General features: G+C 47.6%; 2 protein-coding genes across 2 annotated transcripts; both read left to right on the top strand.

The window, feature by feature from the left end:
* Positions 1 to 4,055: 4,055 nt before the first annotated feature.
* Positions 4,056 to 10,002, top strand: LOC118089674 (mas-related G-protein coupled receptor member H-like). The gene is made up of 2 exons (XM_035124443.1): positions 4,056 to 4,709; positions 9,667 to 10,002. The coding sequence occupies exons 1-2, from the start codon at positions 4,056 to 4,058 to the stop codon at positions 10,000 to 10,002; spliced, it is 990 nt and encodes a 329-aa protein (XP_034980334.1).
* A 4,381-nt stretch (positions 10,003 to 14,383) lies between these two features.
* On the top strand, positions 14,384 to 15,349 carry LOC118089675 (mas-related G-protein coupled receptor member H-like). The gene has a single exon (XM_035124444.1). It carries the CDS (start codon positions 14,384 to 14,386, stop codon positions 15,347 to 15,349), a length of 966 nt encoding a protein of 321 aa, XP_034980335.1.
* The last annotated feature ends 2,626 nt before the right edge of the window (positions 15,350 to 17,975 follow it).

Below are 17,975 nucleotides of genomic sequence, written 5' to 3'. Positions count from 1 at the left end.
TTGGCGTAGGGTTTGGCCTGTTTGTCCAATATAGAGAGCTGAAGGGCACTGTTGGCATTTGATGGCATACACAATGTTAGAGGATGAGCAATTAAATAGTCCTGAGATGGTATGTTGGATGTTGTTGGGGCCAGTAATGGTGTTGTCTGGGTGTATGTGGCAGCAAAGTTGGCATCTGGGTTTATTGCAGGCTCTGGTACCAGTGTCCATGTTAAGTCTGGTGGTTGTATTATTGTGGGTGAGGAGTTGTTTAAGATTGGGTGGCTGTCTGTAGGCAATGAAAGGTCTTCCTCCCAGACTTAACATGGACACTGGTACCAGAGCCTGCAATAAACCCAGATGCCAACTTTGCTGCCACATACACCCAGACAACACCATTACTGGCCCCAACAACATCCAACATACCATCTCAGGACTATTTAATTGCTCATCCTCTAACATTGTGTATGCCATCAAATGCCAACAGTGCCCTTCAGCTCTCTATATTGGACAAACAGGCCAAACCCTACGCCAAAGGATAAATGGACATAAATCTGACATCAGGAACCAGAAGACAGAAAAACCAGTAGGAGAACACTTCAATCTCCCAGGACATTCTATACAAGATCTCAAAGTAGCTGTCTTACTACAAAAGAATTTCAGAAATAGACTGGAAAGAGAAGTTGCTGAATTGCAACTTATCACCAAGCTCAAAACCATGGAGGGACCTGGTTTGAACAGAGATATCGGGTTCTTATCTCATTATACATGATAAGCGATCTTCAGCCATCTCAACCCTTGCTTTTTCATGCAAAACCATTTGCAGTCGTTTGCGGTCATCAACAGCTATCAGTCAGTCAATCACCCATTTCCACCACCCTTCTGAGTGATCCCCCCTCCCCATCCCCACCCCTCCCCACCCCTTCTCTACATAAGTGCCTGGAAACTTCCATTTCACTGTATCTGAAGAAGTGTGCATGCACACGAAAGCTCATACCAAAATAAAAACTTAGTTGGTCTTTAAGGTGCTACTGAAGGAATTTTTTTATTTTACTTCGATCCAGACCAACACGGCTACCTACCTGTATTTCAGGAGAGATGCAGTGGTTGAACAGAATCATAAAAAGGCTTCTAAATTTCAATTCTTAACTGGGTTAAAATAATAATGGATATGGAAAAGAGCACAAAACACATTCTAGGTTATAGCAAATGTAAGATGTCCCATCAAGACCATTTAAAAATAAAATGAAACAAAGAAACAAAGAACAAACTTTGTTTCCTAGCTGAAAGTGTTTGTTGGATTTGAAACAAAGTTACTACTGTTGCTTCTACTAGTTTCAGAATACTTTTTTGTTTTTGTTCAGGCACAATTCTGAATTGCAGCAGAAGAATATTGACATAACAAGGGAGTTTTCTCAGGAGGATTTTTTCCGATAATTTCAGAGAAATGATATTCAGGAACATGGGGTGAGGGGAGAACCTGAACTCGCAGTCATTTTTCACGAAAACAACAACACCCACTTTGTTTCTAGTACTTCTTCACCTCTGTCTCTCATATCTACATGTCCAAGCAAAATAGATTTGATGATAGACCATAACTGTCTGACATTTAACTGCAGACATCATGTGCCAAGGCTATGTTCATGTATTGCGATACCTCAGAGGGTCGTCGTGGCTACCCTAGAGTAACTCCGCTTGAGTCCATCTCAACCCTTGCTTTTTCATGCAAAACCATTTGCAGTCGTTTGCGGTCATCAACAGCTATCAGTCAGTCAATCACCCATTTCCACCACCCTTCTGAGTGATCCCCCCTCCCCATCCCCACCCCTCCCCACCCCTTCTCTACATAAGTGCCTGGAAACTTCCATTTCACTGTATCTGAAGAAGTGTGCATGCACACGAAAGCTCATACCAAAATAAAAACTTAGTTGGTCTTTAAGGTGCTACTGAAGGAATTTTTTTTATCACACACACACACACACACACACACACCCCTGCCTCACAGATTTATGGTGCTGGAGGAGACTCTTGAGAGTGCCATGGACTGCAAGAAGATCAGCTGGGCTTTCTTTCCCCGGGTGTTCTGGAAATCTGTGTGGGGAGCAAAGTGCTTCTCAGTGCTTAAAACTTACTTGCAGGCTTTTGAACTGTAATGGAGCCTTTCAAAGCACTTTTGTATATTTTACAAATGGAGCTGTTAGTGTGCACGATCACAATCCTCTAAAGACTATATATTGACAACCCAAGGATAATGTTTTTCTCTTGTCACATGACACTGGCAAACAGATTAAGCATAAATGAAGGCAAATGGGCACATTCCTGTACATCTCATCATGAGCTTTTAAATGCATTGAATGTTTCCCCAAGACTTGGGAGTTGCATTGGTGTCTGCAAATCTTCTGGTTCTTTATTCCAGTACAGGATTATCTATTTCTGGTTCTCTCTCTCTATCACAATATCTGATCCAACGTTAGTCACAGGTAAGCAAAAAGCTCATGGTAGAAATTCTTTGCTTGCAAGAGCAGAAAGAGGAGTAATTACTGTGGCAGAATTAAGCTATTATTATTATTATTATTATTATTATTATTATTATTAAACATGCACAGCTTCGATCCCTGGGGTTAAAAGGTCAAAAGATTACACAGCTGTGAAAGATTCTGTATGAGGTTTTAGGAACAGAAAAGTATAGGAAGCTGCCTTCTAAAATTCAGTCCATTTATTTATTTACACCCCACCTTTCCTCCAAGGTGTTCAAGGTGGCATACATTATTCATCTTGCTCTTCTTTTTATCCTCACAACAAACCTGTGAGATAGGTCAGGCTGAAGGACTCTGACTGGTCTGAGGTTACCCAGTGAGTTTTATGTCTGTGTGGGAATTTGAAAACTGCTCTCCGAGATCTTACTCCAAAAACTTCAAAAGGGAGCATCCCAGAATGAATAGGCAGAGACTGTGTGTTCACTCATGTACATCTAAATGGCTCCACAAGTTCTCCAGATGGCTGTGTGGAGGTCACAGACAGGATCTGCTTTGACAAATATGCTCTCCCTCCTATGCACTTACTGAATGCACGATGGATGAAGAGGGGGCTAATATAAGGCATATGTTCAAGTATATCATTTATTTCTCCCTCACTGAAGCAATTCTGTTTCAATTACCTGGGTCCGTTTTCTCTTGCTTATCTCAGTAAACCAGTTTCACCACTTTTTTCCATCTTGTTCTGTGTTCCCCATTTCTGTTTTGCCTTCTCCAGTAGGACAGGGACTGTGCTGAGCCTGATGTTGTACTAGATCAAACACTGAGAATCTCCAAACCCATGGAGAAATTTAGTCCAAGCCAGGTTATTAATTTGGCCAGTGAAACCGCAAAGGAACAACCAGGAGCCATGGAGCAAGCTCCCCGTTGTTCATTGGCAAGTGGACATGGCTCCAATGCATGACCCAAACATCTTTGAACCTCTATAAAACAGGGGTGGGGAACCTCCAGCCGATGGGCCAAATATGGCCTGTCAACCTTCTGCATTCATGCCATGAACCCAGTTTGTGTGAGGAAGAAAAGTAGAGCTTGACCAAATTGGGCTTAACTAACCATGCCTGCAAAGGCTCCTTGTGTAACTTCTGAAGCACCTGACAACCACTTATGATGTCAGGTGATTGACAGGAGGACAAACACCACCCCATCCCTTGTGCTCTGCAGAGACAGAGATGGGAGAGAAATCATTTCAGTAGCCATGTGGCAGTATAGATTTCAGCTGGAATAAAAATGTCCTAATCTTCTGTGTCCTTCCGGGAGGGGGGGTGCTATAGGGCAGGAGGCTCCCACCACTCCTCCTCATCCAGCCAGTCCCTGATAATAGGTTTGTTACTGAAGACACAGCTTGAACTGGAGATGAAACAGATGAGCCATTTCACCTTAAAAATTAACTCTCATATTAGGAATTAACTCACAAAGACAAGGAAGAGTAGGCTGAAAAACTTTGGCTTCATCTTTATTCATTAGCAAAAACTAATCCCACCCTCTCCACCCCCAGCAGACATATCTACACAAGAAGAAACTCAACAGCGACGACTGAGTACAATGCCCAGTTTCAGCCCAATGGCCCTGTCTCCTGTCGATGCTGAAGGCGGCCATTATGGAGAAGACAATGCAACTTGGTTCCCCAACAATGGGAGTTATGATTATCCAGAAAGTATTTCATATCTTGACATAGAAGGAAAGGTTTTGTCTATACTCACAATTTTAATTTGCATTTTGGGGCTTTTAGGGAATGGGACTGTCGTCTGGCTGCTTAGCTTCTGCATTAAGAGGAACCATTTCACCATTTACATCCTGAACCTCTCTGTTGCTGACTTGGGTGTAGTCACAGCTAACTTGTTTATAGAAATCATTTGGTTTGCAACAGGAATATATGATGGACCTGTGTATCTTTTTCTTGAAAATGTATTTCAAGTAATGTACAGTGCTAGTCAATATCTACTGACAGCCATCAGCATTGACAGGTGCGTGTCAGTCCTCTTCCCAATTTGGCATCGATGCCACCGGCCAGCAAATTTGTCCACCACTTTGTGTTCTGTAATATGGGTACTTTCAAGCCTTCTTGGTGGAATTAACTTCACCCTCTACCTGACTGAAAAGGTGAACAATTATACCATGAGACATTACCATTATGTTGTGAACGGCATCCTTTGCCTCCTGCTCATGACTATCTCAACTCTAATTCTGTGCTTCAAGGTCTCTGAAATATACTCGGAGTCGAGAGTGAATTTCATGCTCTTTATTCAGCTCATAGTCATCAAGGAGGAGAAGAGAAGACGAGTGGCTCTTTTCCCAAAACCATCTGCTTATATACATTATTTACACAATGGGCCTTGCGTGATTGGCTACTTCAGGGCTACACCTGTGGGCCAATTATATTGTGGATTGACTTCTGCCTGCAGCCTGATTGGCTGCTCCTACAGGCCAATCAGGTAGCAGATTCACTTCTGCCAGCCGCCTGATTGGCTGCTCCAGCAGGCCAATCAGGTTGCGGATTCACTTCCACCTGGAGTTGGATTGGGTAGCTCCCGCTGATTCTGAATCCTATTGTTCTAGGATTCAGCTCAGTACATAACACCCCTCCCCTCTAAGTTCCAGTCTTGCCCGGGAAGTTGCATTCGTAGTCCCCAAGGTCTGCTGGCCGCCTCCGTGTGCGTTGTGGCCTGGGGTGTTCCTTGGTCAGGGGTTCTGGTTCTGGCTCGTGTTCCGAGGCTGCTGGCTGTGCCGGGGCTGTCTGGTCTGGCGCCACTGAACCACCAGGTTGTAGCTCTGGTTCCGGTGTCCTTCCAGCCTCGGGGCGCCCCTCTGTGCCTACTGCTTCTGCTTCCCCTGCCCACCCCTCTCGCTCTACAGGCCTCACTGCCCTGCTGTCCCCTTGGGACCCCTCTGTCCCGCTCTCCTCCCGGGTTCCTCCTGGGAATCGTCGCCGTAGCTGGTCGCAGTGGCGGCGCCAACATTGCCCCCCTTCCGTTAGTACCTCGTACGACACGGGACCGGTCACCTTGGTGACTGTGGCGGGTACCCATGCTGGGCCTGCCCCAAAATTCTTTGCATACACTGGGTCCTGGGCCACAAATGTCCGGGGGTTCCTGCCTTTCCCCACCACTACCTCATCCTGAGCTCTGTCGGGGTGAAGTCGGTCCAGTCTAGTTGCAAGGCGCCGGCCCATTAGTAATTCAGCTGGGCTCCGGCCCGTCGTTGTGCTTGGGGTGCTGTGCTGTGCTAGAAGAAATGCGGCAAGGCGGTATTCCCAGTCCCCTTGTGTCATGCGGCGGAGGCTGTCCTTGGTGGTCCGCACCATGCGCTCCGCTTGGCCATTGGTGGCAGGGTGGAATGGTGCTGAGCGGATGTGGCGGATGGCGTTCTGCGCTGTGAAGGTCTGGAACTCCTCTGACGTGAATGCGGTTCCATTGTCCGAGACGAGGGTGTCAGGGAGCCCGTGGGTCGCAAACAGCTTACGTAGTACCCGGATGGCTGCCGCCGTAGAAGTGCATGGTACCAGTGCGACCTCCAGCCATTTGGTGTAGGAATCCACCACTATGAAGAATGTTTTTCCCTGGAAGGGGCCAGCGAAGTCCACGTGCAAGCGTGACCATGGATGTCGGGCGGACTCCCAGGGCTGGACTGGGGCCCTAGGGGGATCCGGGCGGGATTCTTGGCAGGTCTGGCAGTGTTGGACCCAGGCCTCTATCTCTCTGTCAATCCCCGGCCACCACACATAACTCCTGGCAAGGGCCTTCATCCTCACTACCCCTGGGTGTGTCTCGTGTAGGGCTGTGAGGACCCTTTTGCGGAGGGGCTGGGGAACAACAACCCTGCTTCCCCATAACAGGCACCCCTTGTGGGCCGACAGTTCATGTTTGCGGTTTGTGTAGCCAGCGAATTCTGGCCCGGGGCTGCTGCTGGGCCATCCTCGCCACACCCAGTCCAGGACCCGGGAGATGACCCTATCTTTTGTGGAATGGTGCGCAACTTCTTGTGCCTGAATGGGTCGGTCGGGAAGCAGCTCCAGGGTCATAACCTCTTGCGCAGGCGCTGGGTCGGGGCCTGTTTCTGGTAGTGGTAGCCTGCTGAGGGCGTCTGCGTGGCCCATCGCCTTCCCAGGGCGGTGGATTAGTGCATACTGGTAGCCGGCAAGGAAAATTGACCACCTGAGGACACGTGGAGACAACACTTGGGGGGTCTGCTTCTCAGGGGCAAACAGGCCAAGCAACGGCTTGTGGTCAGTCACTATGGTAAAGGGCCGCCCGTACAAGAAATCATGGAATTTTTTTACGCCCTTCACGATTGCCAGACCCTCCTTGTCAATCTGTGAGTAGTTTCGTTCGGCTGCAGCAAGCGTCTGGGAGAAGTATGCCACCGGCACCTCTCTTCCATCCGGGAGTTGGTGTCCCAGGACAGCGCCGATGCCATAGGGAGAGGCGTCGCATGCCAGCACCACTGGCAGCCTCTCGTCGAAGTGTGCTAAGACCGAGTTCGAGACGAGCAAGTCCTTGACTGCCTGGAATGCGGCCCTTTGTCGCTGGCCCCACACCCAAGGGGCCCTTTTATCTAGGAGTCTGTGTAGGGGCTCTGCTACCGCTGCCTTATGGGGAAGGAAGGCATGGTAAAAGTTCAATAGTCCCAAGAATGACTGAAGTTCGGGCTTGCTCTTGGGCGCTGGGGCCTCACAAATGGCCCGTACCTTGTCACCGGTTGGATGGACCCCTTCTGCGTCCACCTTAAATCCCAGAAAGTCCACCTGCGGCACTCCCAGTAAACACTTTTCCCGCTTCACCTTGAGGCCCGCCGTCTGGAAACGGTGCAGGACGGAGCGGAGGCGGTCCTCAAATTCCTCTGGTGTGGGCCCGGCGATCAGTACATCATCGAAGAAGGGGGTGACGCCAGGAATCCCTTTAAGGAGAGAGTCCATTAGATTCTGGAATATGCCTGGTGCCACGCTAACGCCAAATTGCAGCCGCTTTACTCTGAATGCCCCTCTGTGCGTCACAATCGTCTGGGCCTCTGCTGTGGCTTCGTCCACAGGCAACTGTTGATACGCTTGGGCCAAGTCCAGTTTGCCAAAGATTTTTGACCCAGCCAGGGTGGCGAGGACATGGCTGACCACTGGCACTGGGTATGCATGGGCCGTGAGAGCCTTGTTTATGGTGCATTTGTAGTCTGCACAGATGCGGACCGAACCGTTAGGCTTGACGGGTGTGACAATTGGAGTCTCCCAGGGGGCGTTGGGCACCGGCTCCAGCACTCCTTGCTCCACGAGCCGGTCCAATTCCTCGTCTATGCGGGGTTTCAGGGCGAACGGGACCCGGCGGGCCTTGTGCCTGATGGGTCGTACAGCGGGGTCTAGCTGTAGGGCAATGGGGGGTCCTGTATATCGTCCCAATGCCCCATCGAAAACCCCTGGAAACTCTTTGCATATGGCGTCCACGTCCACTTGTAAGCTAGTGCGGTTCACCCCGGTAACGGCTAGCCCCAGAGGTCCAAACCATGCCAGTCCCAGTAAGCTAACGTAGGGGCCCTTAACTACCAGCAAGTCCAATTGTTGCTTTCGCCCTCGATATTGCACCCTGAAGGTTCCCACCCCCATAGTAGGGACCTTACGTTTCTGGAAGTCCCGGAGGGTGAATGGGGCCGGCCTTAGTTTGGGACCCCCATTAGGGCACAGTTCCCTTAATGTTCGGGCTGAGATTATGGATAGAGTTGAACCCGTGTCCAGCTCCATGCGGCATGGGGCTCCCTCTATCTGTACCTCTATATAAATTTTCTCTGTGCTGGGATGGGGCAACTGGAATACCTGATAGTCTGTGATCTCCGTCGAGTTGCCTTGGTGCATGGTGCCGTGTGGCCTGGGGCTCCTGGGTCGGTCATCTGATGCTTGTCGACGTGTGAGTCGAGCCCGACACACCCGGGCGATGTGTCCTAATTTTCTGCACTGCCTGCACTCTGCGTTGCGGAAACGACAGGTCCTCCTCTCGTGGTTCTCCCCGCAGCTTGCACAGTTCCCTCCTTCTCGTCGAGGCTGCTGTGGTGTGTGTGCTGCTTGAGTGCGCCGCTGTACTCTGTGTACTTCCTCCCTGTCAGATTCGGATTCGTCGGTGAGGTCTTCGTGGTAGACCCTCGGTTGGGATGGCGGGGCCGGTCGTGCCTCTTGCGTTGACCTCTCGGCGGCTTCGGTTGCCAGGGCTTCCTCCAGAGCAATCTGGAACGTGAGGTCTTTTTTGGCGTAGAGGCGTCGTTGCAACATCTCGTCCCTCAGGCCACCGACGAGGCGGTCACGAAGCATGTTCTCCAATTCTGAGAAGTTGCATAACCGGGCGGCTTGGCGGAGGGAGGTCACAAACCCAGTTATGGTTTCCCCCGGGGCTTGCCGCTTTGCGTAGAAGGCATTTCGGCAAGCTACCACCGAGGGCTGTGGTGAGAAGTGCTCCTTCAGCCGTTCCATTATTGTTTTGTAAGAGACGGTAGCGACATCTCTAGGTGCAAGGAGAGCCCGGGCGATTTCAAACGTCTCCTCTCCACAGACGCTGAAGAATGTCGCCCTCTTCATGGCATCGTTGGTGACTTCTTTCGCTTGCAGGAGGAAGTTGAAACGGGCGGCGTACCCTTCCCAGTCTCCTGATGCTGGTTTGAATGGCGAGAAGCTGCTGTCGGTTGCCATTCTGGGTTCCTTGGGTCCTGGAGCTGAAGCCTGGATGCACGGTGCGATGCAGCGGTGCAGCAGGTGGCGGTGCTGCGGTGCAGTGCGTGGTGGCGGTCAGCTCAGCAGGATCCCACCTTCGTCGCCAGTGAAATATACTCGGAGTCGAGAGTGAATTTCATGCTCTTTATTCAGCTCATAGTCATCAAGGAGGAGAAGAGAAGACGAGTGGCTCTTTTCCCAAAACCATCTGCTTATATACATTATTTACACAATGGGCCTTGCGTGATTGGCTACTTCAGGGCTACACCTGTGGGCCAATTATATTGTGGATTGACTTCTGCCTGCAGCCTGATTGGCTGCTCCTACAGGCCAATCAGGTAGCAGATTCACTTCTGCCAGCCGCCTGATTGGCTGCTCCAGCAGGCCAATCAGGTTGCGGATTCACTTCCACCTGGAGTTGGATTGGGTAGCTCCCGCTGATTCTGAATCCTATTGTTCTAGGATTCAGCTCAGTACATAACAGTCTCCTTCAAATCACAACAGCGAAGGCAGGGGAAAGCTCTAATAGCCATCTTGCTTGCTCTTCTTTGCTTCATCATTTTTTCATTTCCACTGAATGCCCATTACATAAGCCTTTATGTTTCTGGTTCAGCCTCTACCTTTTCTTCAAATTATGTCTACTTATTTTCCTGCCTGAACAGCAGTGTTAACCCTTTGATCTATTTCCTGCTTGGGAGACAGAAGAGAGGCAGACCCAGGAAGAGTATGAAAGCTATCCTACAGAATGTTTTCAAGGAGGAGGAAAGCTCAACAGGGGAAGCGGAGACCTCTGTTGAAACGAGGTGCTGATGATCCCAAAATACCATTACTTTTATCTAGTTTATGCTATGGCATTCTAGATTCTACTAAGCAAATGTCCATAACTTCAGGTTGCATTTCCTGTAGCCTATTTAATTTGTATTCAATATTCACATCTCGCTTGAGCTTATACAGATGAGTTTGCAGTGTTTTCCCGTGACTGAAGACAGTTTCTATTTGGCACAAACTCCACTAGTATGGCCAAAATCGTTTTGACTTGGAATCATAGAATCACAGAATTGTAGAGGTGGAAGGGACCCTAAGGGTCATTTAGTTCAATCCCTGCAAAGCCACCATATGCCTTCTGAAGCCCACTTTTTTTTGGGGGGGGTAACCTGAAAAATGAAAACCCTGGAACATGAAGAAGTTTCCCGTGCCCACCTACTTCTGTATTGCAACCTTGCAAAAGGTTCCGTCTTGGATAGATACTTAAGGGTGGGGAGTTCCATGTTTTGAGCTCATCAACAGGGAATGAGCAGAGCTCTTTAATGAAGTAGGTGGGCTTTAGTCAGTTGCGGTTGGTAGATTTGGAGAGGAAGTAACAATTGCCACTAACTTACAAAGCAGTAAGGGCAGAAGTGTGTGTGGTGGGGGGAGGGAGGCATTAAAATTAAGGTTAAGGCATTCCTGCTGCAGGTGGGAAGGTCTAGAAATCCCATGAATTAAACTGGGGGGAGGGGCGAATCCAAATACAGTGGTATCTCGGGTAAAGAACTTAATTCGTTCTGGAGGTCTGTTCTTAACCTGAAACTGTTCTTGTGTATCGGAGTGCAGAATCAACAATACGGTTTATTCCCCTCACCCCCAAATAGTAGATACAGTGGTACCTCTGATTAAGAACTTAATTCATTCCGGAGGTCTGTTCTTAACCTGAAACCATTCTAAACCTGAGGTGCCACTTTAGCTAATGGGGCCTCCCGCTGCGCCGCAGCCACACGATTTCTGTTCTCATCCTGAAGCACAGTTCTTAAGCCGAGGTACTATTTCTGGGTTAGCGGAGTCTGTAACCTGAAGTGTCTGTAACCTGAAGTGTCTGTAACCCGAGGTACCACTGTTGTGAGTGGTGGAAGAAGTGATTTCTTCAGGCAGCTGAGTTTTGGAAAGAGGACATGTAGGAGATGTGCAGAGAATGTGAACTGAGTTGTAACAGAGGAGTCATAGAGGAATGGAATGACATTTGCCTTACTGCTCAAGGGGAAGAAACTTGGCAGACTAAATATCATGAGCAATGTACAGGGGAGAATCCAAAATAAATAAAAAGCCCACCCTCCTATCCTTTACATCCCATTGATACTGCTGCTACTGGGCAGTACATCTTCGTCTTAGGGGAACTGGGGTGTGGAAAACCTGCCCACACTGATCAGGGGGATACAAGGTTCCTCCAGTTTCCAGTGATGCTACTGCTATATGACATCACCATGAACAGTAAATGAAGGAAGGAGATCTTCCCAACTCTTCAGGATGCCTTTAAAAATTGTATGGTTTTTTGTTTTAATGATGCCTCTTACATTTCTGTAAACTGCTTTGAGATTTTCTACCATCAAGCAGTGTATGAATATTATGAAATAATAAATAAATACATTAGCATGTATATCTTTGAGTTTGTTGTGTGCATATGACCATGTTAACCAGCTGTTGTTGTGTTTAGTTGTTTAGTCATGTCTGACTCTTCGTGACCCCATGGACCAGAGCACGCCAGACACTCCTGTCTTCCACTGCCTCCCACAGCTTGGTCAAGCTCATATTCGTAGCTTCCAGAAGACTGTCCAACCATCTCGTCCTCTGTCGTCCCCTTCTCCTAGTGCCCTCCATCCTTCCCAACATCAGGGTCTTTTCCAGGGAGTCTTCTCTTCTCATGAGGTGGCCAAAGTATTGGAGCCTCAGCTTCAGGATCTGTCCTTCCAGTGAGCACTCAGGGCTGATTTCCTTCAGAATGGATAGGGAAAACTATAGCTTTAACTATATGGACCTTTGTCGGCAAGGTGATGTCTCTGCTTTTTAAATAAATATAGGAAACTGCCTTGTACATGGTCAGACCATAATTCTACCTAGCTCAGATTGCTGACACTGACCAGGAAGGATATCGGCAGGAATCATTCCTATCCGTACCTGGAGCTGACACTGAGTGAATCCAGGACATTCTGCATGCCAAGCTCTGCAGATGAGCAAGAGCCCTCAAAAAACACTTGAAAGCATAAAGTGCATATGTCTCTTGAGACTTCAATAAGCAATTTCCTGAACACACATGAGATTGCTGAAGTATCTAGGTTGAGAAAATAGAGACCTGCCCATGACTAATTGGGACACCAACTAATGGATATGAACATTTTAACAGGATATGAATTCTGCACCCCTGCCCTTATTGAACACAAAGCACTCCCTGACATTATCTGCTCAAGATTTTGTGTTCAGTGGTGGATGTACAATATGTGTTGAATGCAGAGAAGAGGTTGTGACCGAGACCCTGAAATTCTACAATCAGAATATCGCAAGTCTCTCTGCTCCCATTTCCTGGAAAACAGATGTGATTGGACAAAGGTAGGACTTTCTGTGCATGGAATCTTTTCTTGATGGGAAATTATCAGTGGTTCTTGTCTCTATTTCAATCTGCCTTTCTTTGTTCCACCACACCCCTCCTCAAAAAAATAAAGTAAAAGTTCTGTAAAGCTTTTGGCTGAATCTCTTAGTCATTTTCCTTACTAAGAGGAAGAAAAAAAATCATTTTAAAATGCCTTCGCTCATATTCATCTCTTCCTTTCCAAGTTATATTTTTCACTGCTGACATTAAACTTGTGTCTTCAGCCCCCGGCAGACTAAATGTTTTGTTATGTCTGCTTTCCGCAACATGTTCTTCCTACAATAATAGTGTATAACATTTGGGTTTATTCCGCTTTATGAGTTGTCCTGTGATACTTCCCAAATGCTACCACATTATTGCTGTCTGGAGGGACTATAACACAACAAAATTTGAGCAAAAAAACCAACTCCTGGTGCTTAAAAAGTTTTAAACACTGGTGCTTAAAAAGTTACAGGATTGCATTATCTCATTTTATATCTCAATGGAGAAGTTTGATTTGCCCGTCAGAGACAAGGAAAAACTTTTTGTCAATAGTCCCTGTAACAGGCTATACATATATAGTTAGGAGTGGTCCCTAATTCAATGGAGTAAACATGAGAAGGGTTTAATGGCCACTCTGGGTTTTGTAAAGACAATGTAAGTAACAGCATATCCCTTCATCTGCCCCACTTGCAATGCAATGGGTCTCTCCCATATCAGTCTCTACAACCACACCAGGTCCTGTAATTTTCCATTGGTTTGACTTCACCCCCAAAGGCACACTCCATAGAATCCTGAGATTGGCAGATGCCAACAACAACATGGAAAACTTTGCATACTGAAAGGGGAAACATATGTATCCTAAAGCAAAGAGAGGGTTTTGTGTGAAATGTTGCGTGTCTGGAGAGCATGGAGACTACAACTGTTGAGCTGCCTCCTGGGTAGTGTTCCAATCAACCAGGAGGGCTCAGACAGACTGGAAATGAGGCTGCAGAAAAATGCAAAGGGTTCTGAAGCCTCTCAACACTTCTACAGAAGGTTGAAGGAAATGGTTGGGGAGATGTTGCTGCTGGGTTCATGGGGCAGAAGAAGGGAGGAAGCATTGTAAAGGGAAACTGGAGATAAGGAGGTAACAGAAAAAGAAGAGAAAATGGAGACTAAGGGAGACACAGAAAGGCAGCTAATTTTGCTAAGGAATGCAGGTCATTTTCATCCTAATGACAAACCAGAAGGGGAATAGGAAGAAGGGAAGTAAAGAAGAATGCAGGGAAGTACACACCGGTATAATGACGTCTGATGATGACATGGAAATCCATGTGTGTTTATGTGTTTATGTGTGTGTGTGCATGTGTGTTTCTGAACAAAAATTCATCCAACCTAGTTTGCCTACTGACAAAAGTAACAGAATAAATTAGCCGCCCCAAACTCCAAAAGACTTACAGTATCCAAATAAATTCTACAAACATTGCTCATAAAATAAGCAGTAAAATGCCCCCACAGCTGAATAATGTTGCTTTTCTAAAATGCTGCTGACATAGCCTTCCAAAAAGAATGGCGCAAAGCCAATAAGTAAAGTGTTCCAGAGACATGGAACCACCAGAGAAAACGCTCCCCCCTCTCTCTTGCCCACAAGTTCTTCCATTTAAAAATATCAGCTAAAACATGCCAGCAAAAACATGAGGCAAAGCATGCCAGCCTTCCCTGACATCTATTTGTCCAGCTCAGTACAGGGACTGACTCCAACCCCACCCCTCTCTCTGTTCTTTTAGGAGGTGATTCTACAGCAGAAGAACCCGAAAGCAAAATTTGAACAGAATGGCTAATTTCATTCAGCCATCCTTGCCTCATCCAGATGTCAGCAAAGGATATCCAGCGACATACAACGGCACTGAGCTTCCAAACAATGCTACCAACAACGAGGATCCAGGATCGATTGCTAAATATAATTTAGAAACACTTATTTTTTTCACCACCACTCTTCCCTTCATCGTGTTTGGGCTGTGGGGCAACGGGACTGTCATCTGGCTGCTTGGCGTCCGCATTAAGAGGAACACTTTCTCGACATACATTGTAAACCTCTCCGCTGCCGACATTGGGTTGCTCATTGTTGAAAGTATTCTACTAACATACTGGAGCATATCTAATTCGTATCGCGACCTTGTAAGTGTACTGTTCAATGACCTCTTCCTGTTCATGTACAGTGCTGGCCAATTTCTGCTGACTGTCATCAGCATTGACAGGTGTCTGTCTGTCCTCTTCCCACTTTGGTATCGATGCCACCGGCCAACACACTTATCCAGCACCGTCTCTGCCCTGTTGTGGATCCTGTCCCTTCTTCTCCCTGCAATTCACTTCACTCTTTTCCTGACACATAAATTTGAATATTATTCCTTAAGACCCTTGCAGATCATCATAAATGGCACCATCTGTCTCCCACTCCTGACTATCTCGACTCTGACTCTGTTCATCAAAGTCTATTTTAAGTCACAACCGTACCAGCGAGGAAAACGTTTGGTAGCCATATTGCTGACTCTGCTCTTCTTTCTCATTTTTTCTTTCCCGCTGAATGTTTTTCACTTTATGAAAATGCTTAATCAGCACTTGCCCTCCTATATTATGCGTTATGGCTACTTCTGTGCCTGCCTAAACAGCAGTGTTAATCCATTGATCTATTTCCTGGTTGGGAGACAGAGGAGGGACAAAACTAGGAGGAGCATGGAGAGTATACTAAAGAAAATCTTTGTGGAGGAGGGAGAGAGTAGAGAGGAACTTGAAACCTAGTTATGATGCCTATATCGTTTATTTTTTTTTCATTCGGTATTTTTGTACACGATATTTCTCTCAAGAGCTTCAACAGAGCTTCTGTGCTCCACATTCTAGTGCTAAGGATTCTGGTGTGTGCTTTGTAAAAACTTAAATAGATTGACATTGGATAGCCCTGTAGAAATGTATAATGTAGTGGGGTCTGAAGGAGCAGCCTTCAATGTGACTATCTAAATCTGACCCATCCCACAGAGCTGGTCCAGCAGGATATCATGTTCAATGTTATCAAAAGCTGCAAAGAGAAGCAGCATCATGCTCCTTCTCTCAGTCCTGGACCCAGATTGAAATTGTGATAAAATGTCACTCCAGGAACAGCTGGAGGGGATTAAACTACCAGGACTGTCAGGATTGTTCATTCCCAGAGTGAAAGCGGAGAAGATTAGGAGATAGGGGCAGGGGAGGCAGAAAGGGACGAAAGCTTGCTCTCTGTACAGGCAGAGGGAGAATTGAGCCCCTCCTCTCCTAGAATGCCTGTCATTAATTCACAGGGAGAGGGAAGGCAGGAAGAACAGGCACAGCTTTCAGACACGTTTGAGAGGGAGACCGTAATCCTGACAACTATCTCCACTACCTTATCCCCAAATGGAATGCACTATCCCCATCAGGCAATGAAGTGTTTGCTAAACCCTGAATCCAATGACACACACACACACACACACACACACACACACACACACACACACACCCCAGCTGGCTTTCACCAGCTAGGATGGACAGAGATCCAAAGGGCACATCGTCAGATGAAAAGCCACAACACAAGTATCTTGTAGACATCATCAGGCCACATCAACTGCAAATGATTCCACAAGACAGTGGAAAAATTGCCACACCTGCCGTACCTGACTTACTGTAGAGTTGATTGACATTCTTCTCAGAGCATTAGGCATATTGATCACAGATAACCTCCATTCCATGGATCACAGATAACCTCCATGTTTCAGTTGAACTGGCGTCTACATCACATGGAAAACATATTCCTAATATTGATTTATTTTTCTTGGGATTTCTAAACTGCTAACATATTTCTGTGTAAATGCAAAGCATGTTGCAAATTGACTATGCATATTTCCCTCATAGTATGCTGCCTAAACATGTCGTTGTAACAATTGTATTAAAACAATACTTTCACAAGGTGGTGATTTTGGTGAACTGAAGGGCAAGCTTGTGGAAGACATAGGATCAGCAACATCTCAAGTGTTTCTTAGGAAATAGGAAAGGTGAAGGACCCCTGGATGGTTAAGTCCAGTCAAAGGCGACTATGGGGTTGTGGCGCTCATCTCGTTTCAGGCCGAGGGAGCTGGCGTTTGTCCACAGACAGCTTTCTGGGTCATGTGGCCAGCATGACTAAACCACTTCTGGTGCAACGGAACACTGTGACGGAAACCAGTGTGAACAGAAATGCCATTTCCGTGGACAGGCGGAGTCCCCCAAATCCCAGGCGACCCCCTGAGTGGGATAATGACGCAATACAATGTGCTATGGGATTCAAATTGGCCACAACTTTATTAAGATTCAGATGTAGGGAGACCTTGGCTCAGGCATTGGGCATTATCCTCCCCAGACCCCAGCCGGGGTTCTGGGCATACCTGCCAAGTCCTGGACGGAAAGATCCGGGATCTGCAGCGCGCGCACACCGGAAGTTGTGTGAACGCAACTTCCGGTGGCGCTTTGCCCTTCTATGGGCACCAGAAAATGGCGGGGCCAGCACCGGAAGTCGCTTCCACACATGGCCGGAAACACGTAAAAGCGACTTCCGGCGCCGCCATTTTCTGGTGCCCATAGAAAGGCAAAGCGCCATCGGAAGTCGCTTTTATGCATTTCCAGTCATGCGCGGAAGCGACTTCCGGCGCCAGCGGTGCCATTTTCTGGTGCCCGTAGAAGGGCAAAGCGGCACCAGAAAAATGGCCGCCGGCAGAAGCCAATTTAAGGGAGAATATCGGGATTAAAAACTAAACAGGAGACCACCGGGAAATGGTAAGAAAAAAGGGGTTTTCCCGGCAGAAACGGGATACTTGGCAGCTATGGTTCTGGGAGGCTTTGGGGTTATCCAAATGCATGGGGGTTGGGGCTGGCTCTGGAGAACATATGTTCAAGCAGAGAGAGCTCGCCCCCCATTCGCTGAAAGGGGGAAGCGATGACACCTAATGGTATGGTCAACGCTTTCCCCAATACCCCGATCTTGTTGCCGCAAGGGGGTGAAGTCTCCGCTTCACACCCCTCCCTCTAGGAAAATCGCCAAAGAATTTCGCCCAAGGCCTGAAACCGCCAAGTTGTGACGTATTGCTATGGGAAAGGCAAAACCTGCCAATGCAGGGAAAATCCTTTCCGGCCCTTCAACAGCGACCTTGACGTAGCAGCCCCTGTGTACCTGTGGAAAAAAGGTTAACCTGCAAAAGAAACTTGAATAAGGGTGTGGAGGGTGGGAGAAGCTCTGGAGCCAACTAGTGCTTGGAGGTAAGATTCAAATTCTATTGTGTGAGCTGGAAAGTCCCTCTCCTTACCTGGCCACCCTGTGGCAACACCTCCCCAAGCAGGATTGGATGCTAGGCTGGGATAGGCGAAGACCCCTGGCATCCTACCTGGG

Source organism: Zootoca vivipara, chromosome 8, assembly GCF_963506605.1.
Source record: "Zootoca vivipara chromosome 8, rZooViv1.1, whole genome shotgun sequence".
In the NCBI taxonomy this organism is placed as follows: Eukaryota; Metazoa; Chordata; class Lepidosauria; order Squamata; family Lacertidae; genus Zootoca; species Zootoca vivipara.
The sequence above is the reverse complement of the archived record's forward strand: the minus strand, read 5'-3'. Positions and strand labels throughout refer to the sequence as shown.

Coding starts and splice junctions, on each gene's coding strand:
- LOC118089674 (XM_035124443.1), top strand. CDS start 4,056: ATGCCCAGTTTCAGCCCAATGGCCCTGTCTCCTGTCGATGCTGAAGGC. Junction 4,710..9,666: donor CTCTAATTCTGTGCTTCAAG/GTCTCTGAAATA, acceptor GATTCAGCTCAG/TACATAACAGTCTCCTTCAA.
- LOC118089675 (XM_035124444.1), top strand. CDS start 14,384: ATGGCTAATTTCATTCAGCCATCCTTGCCTCATCCAGATGTCAGCAAA.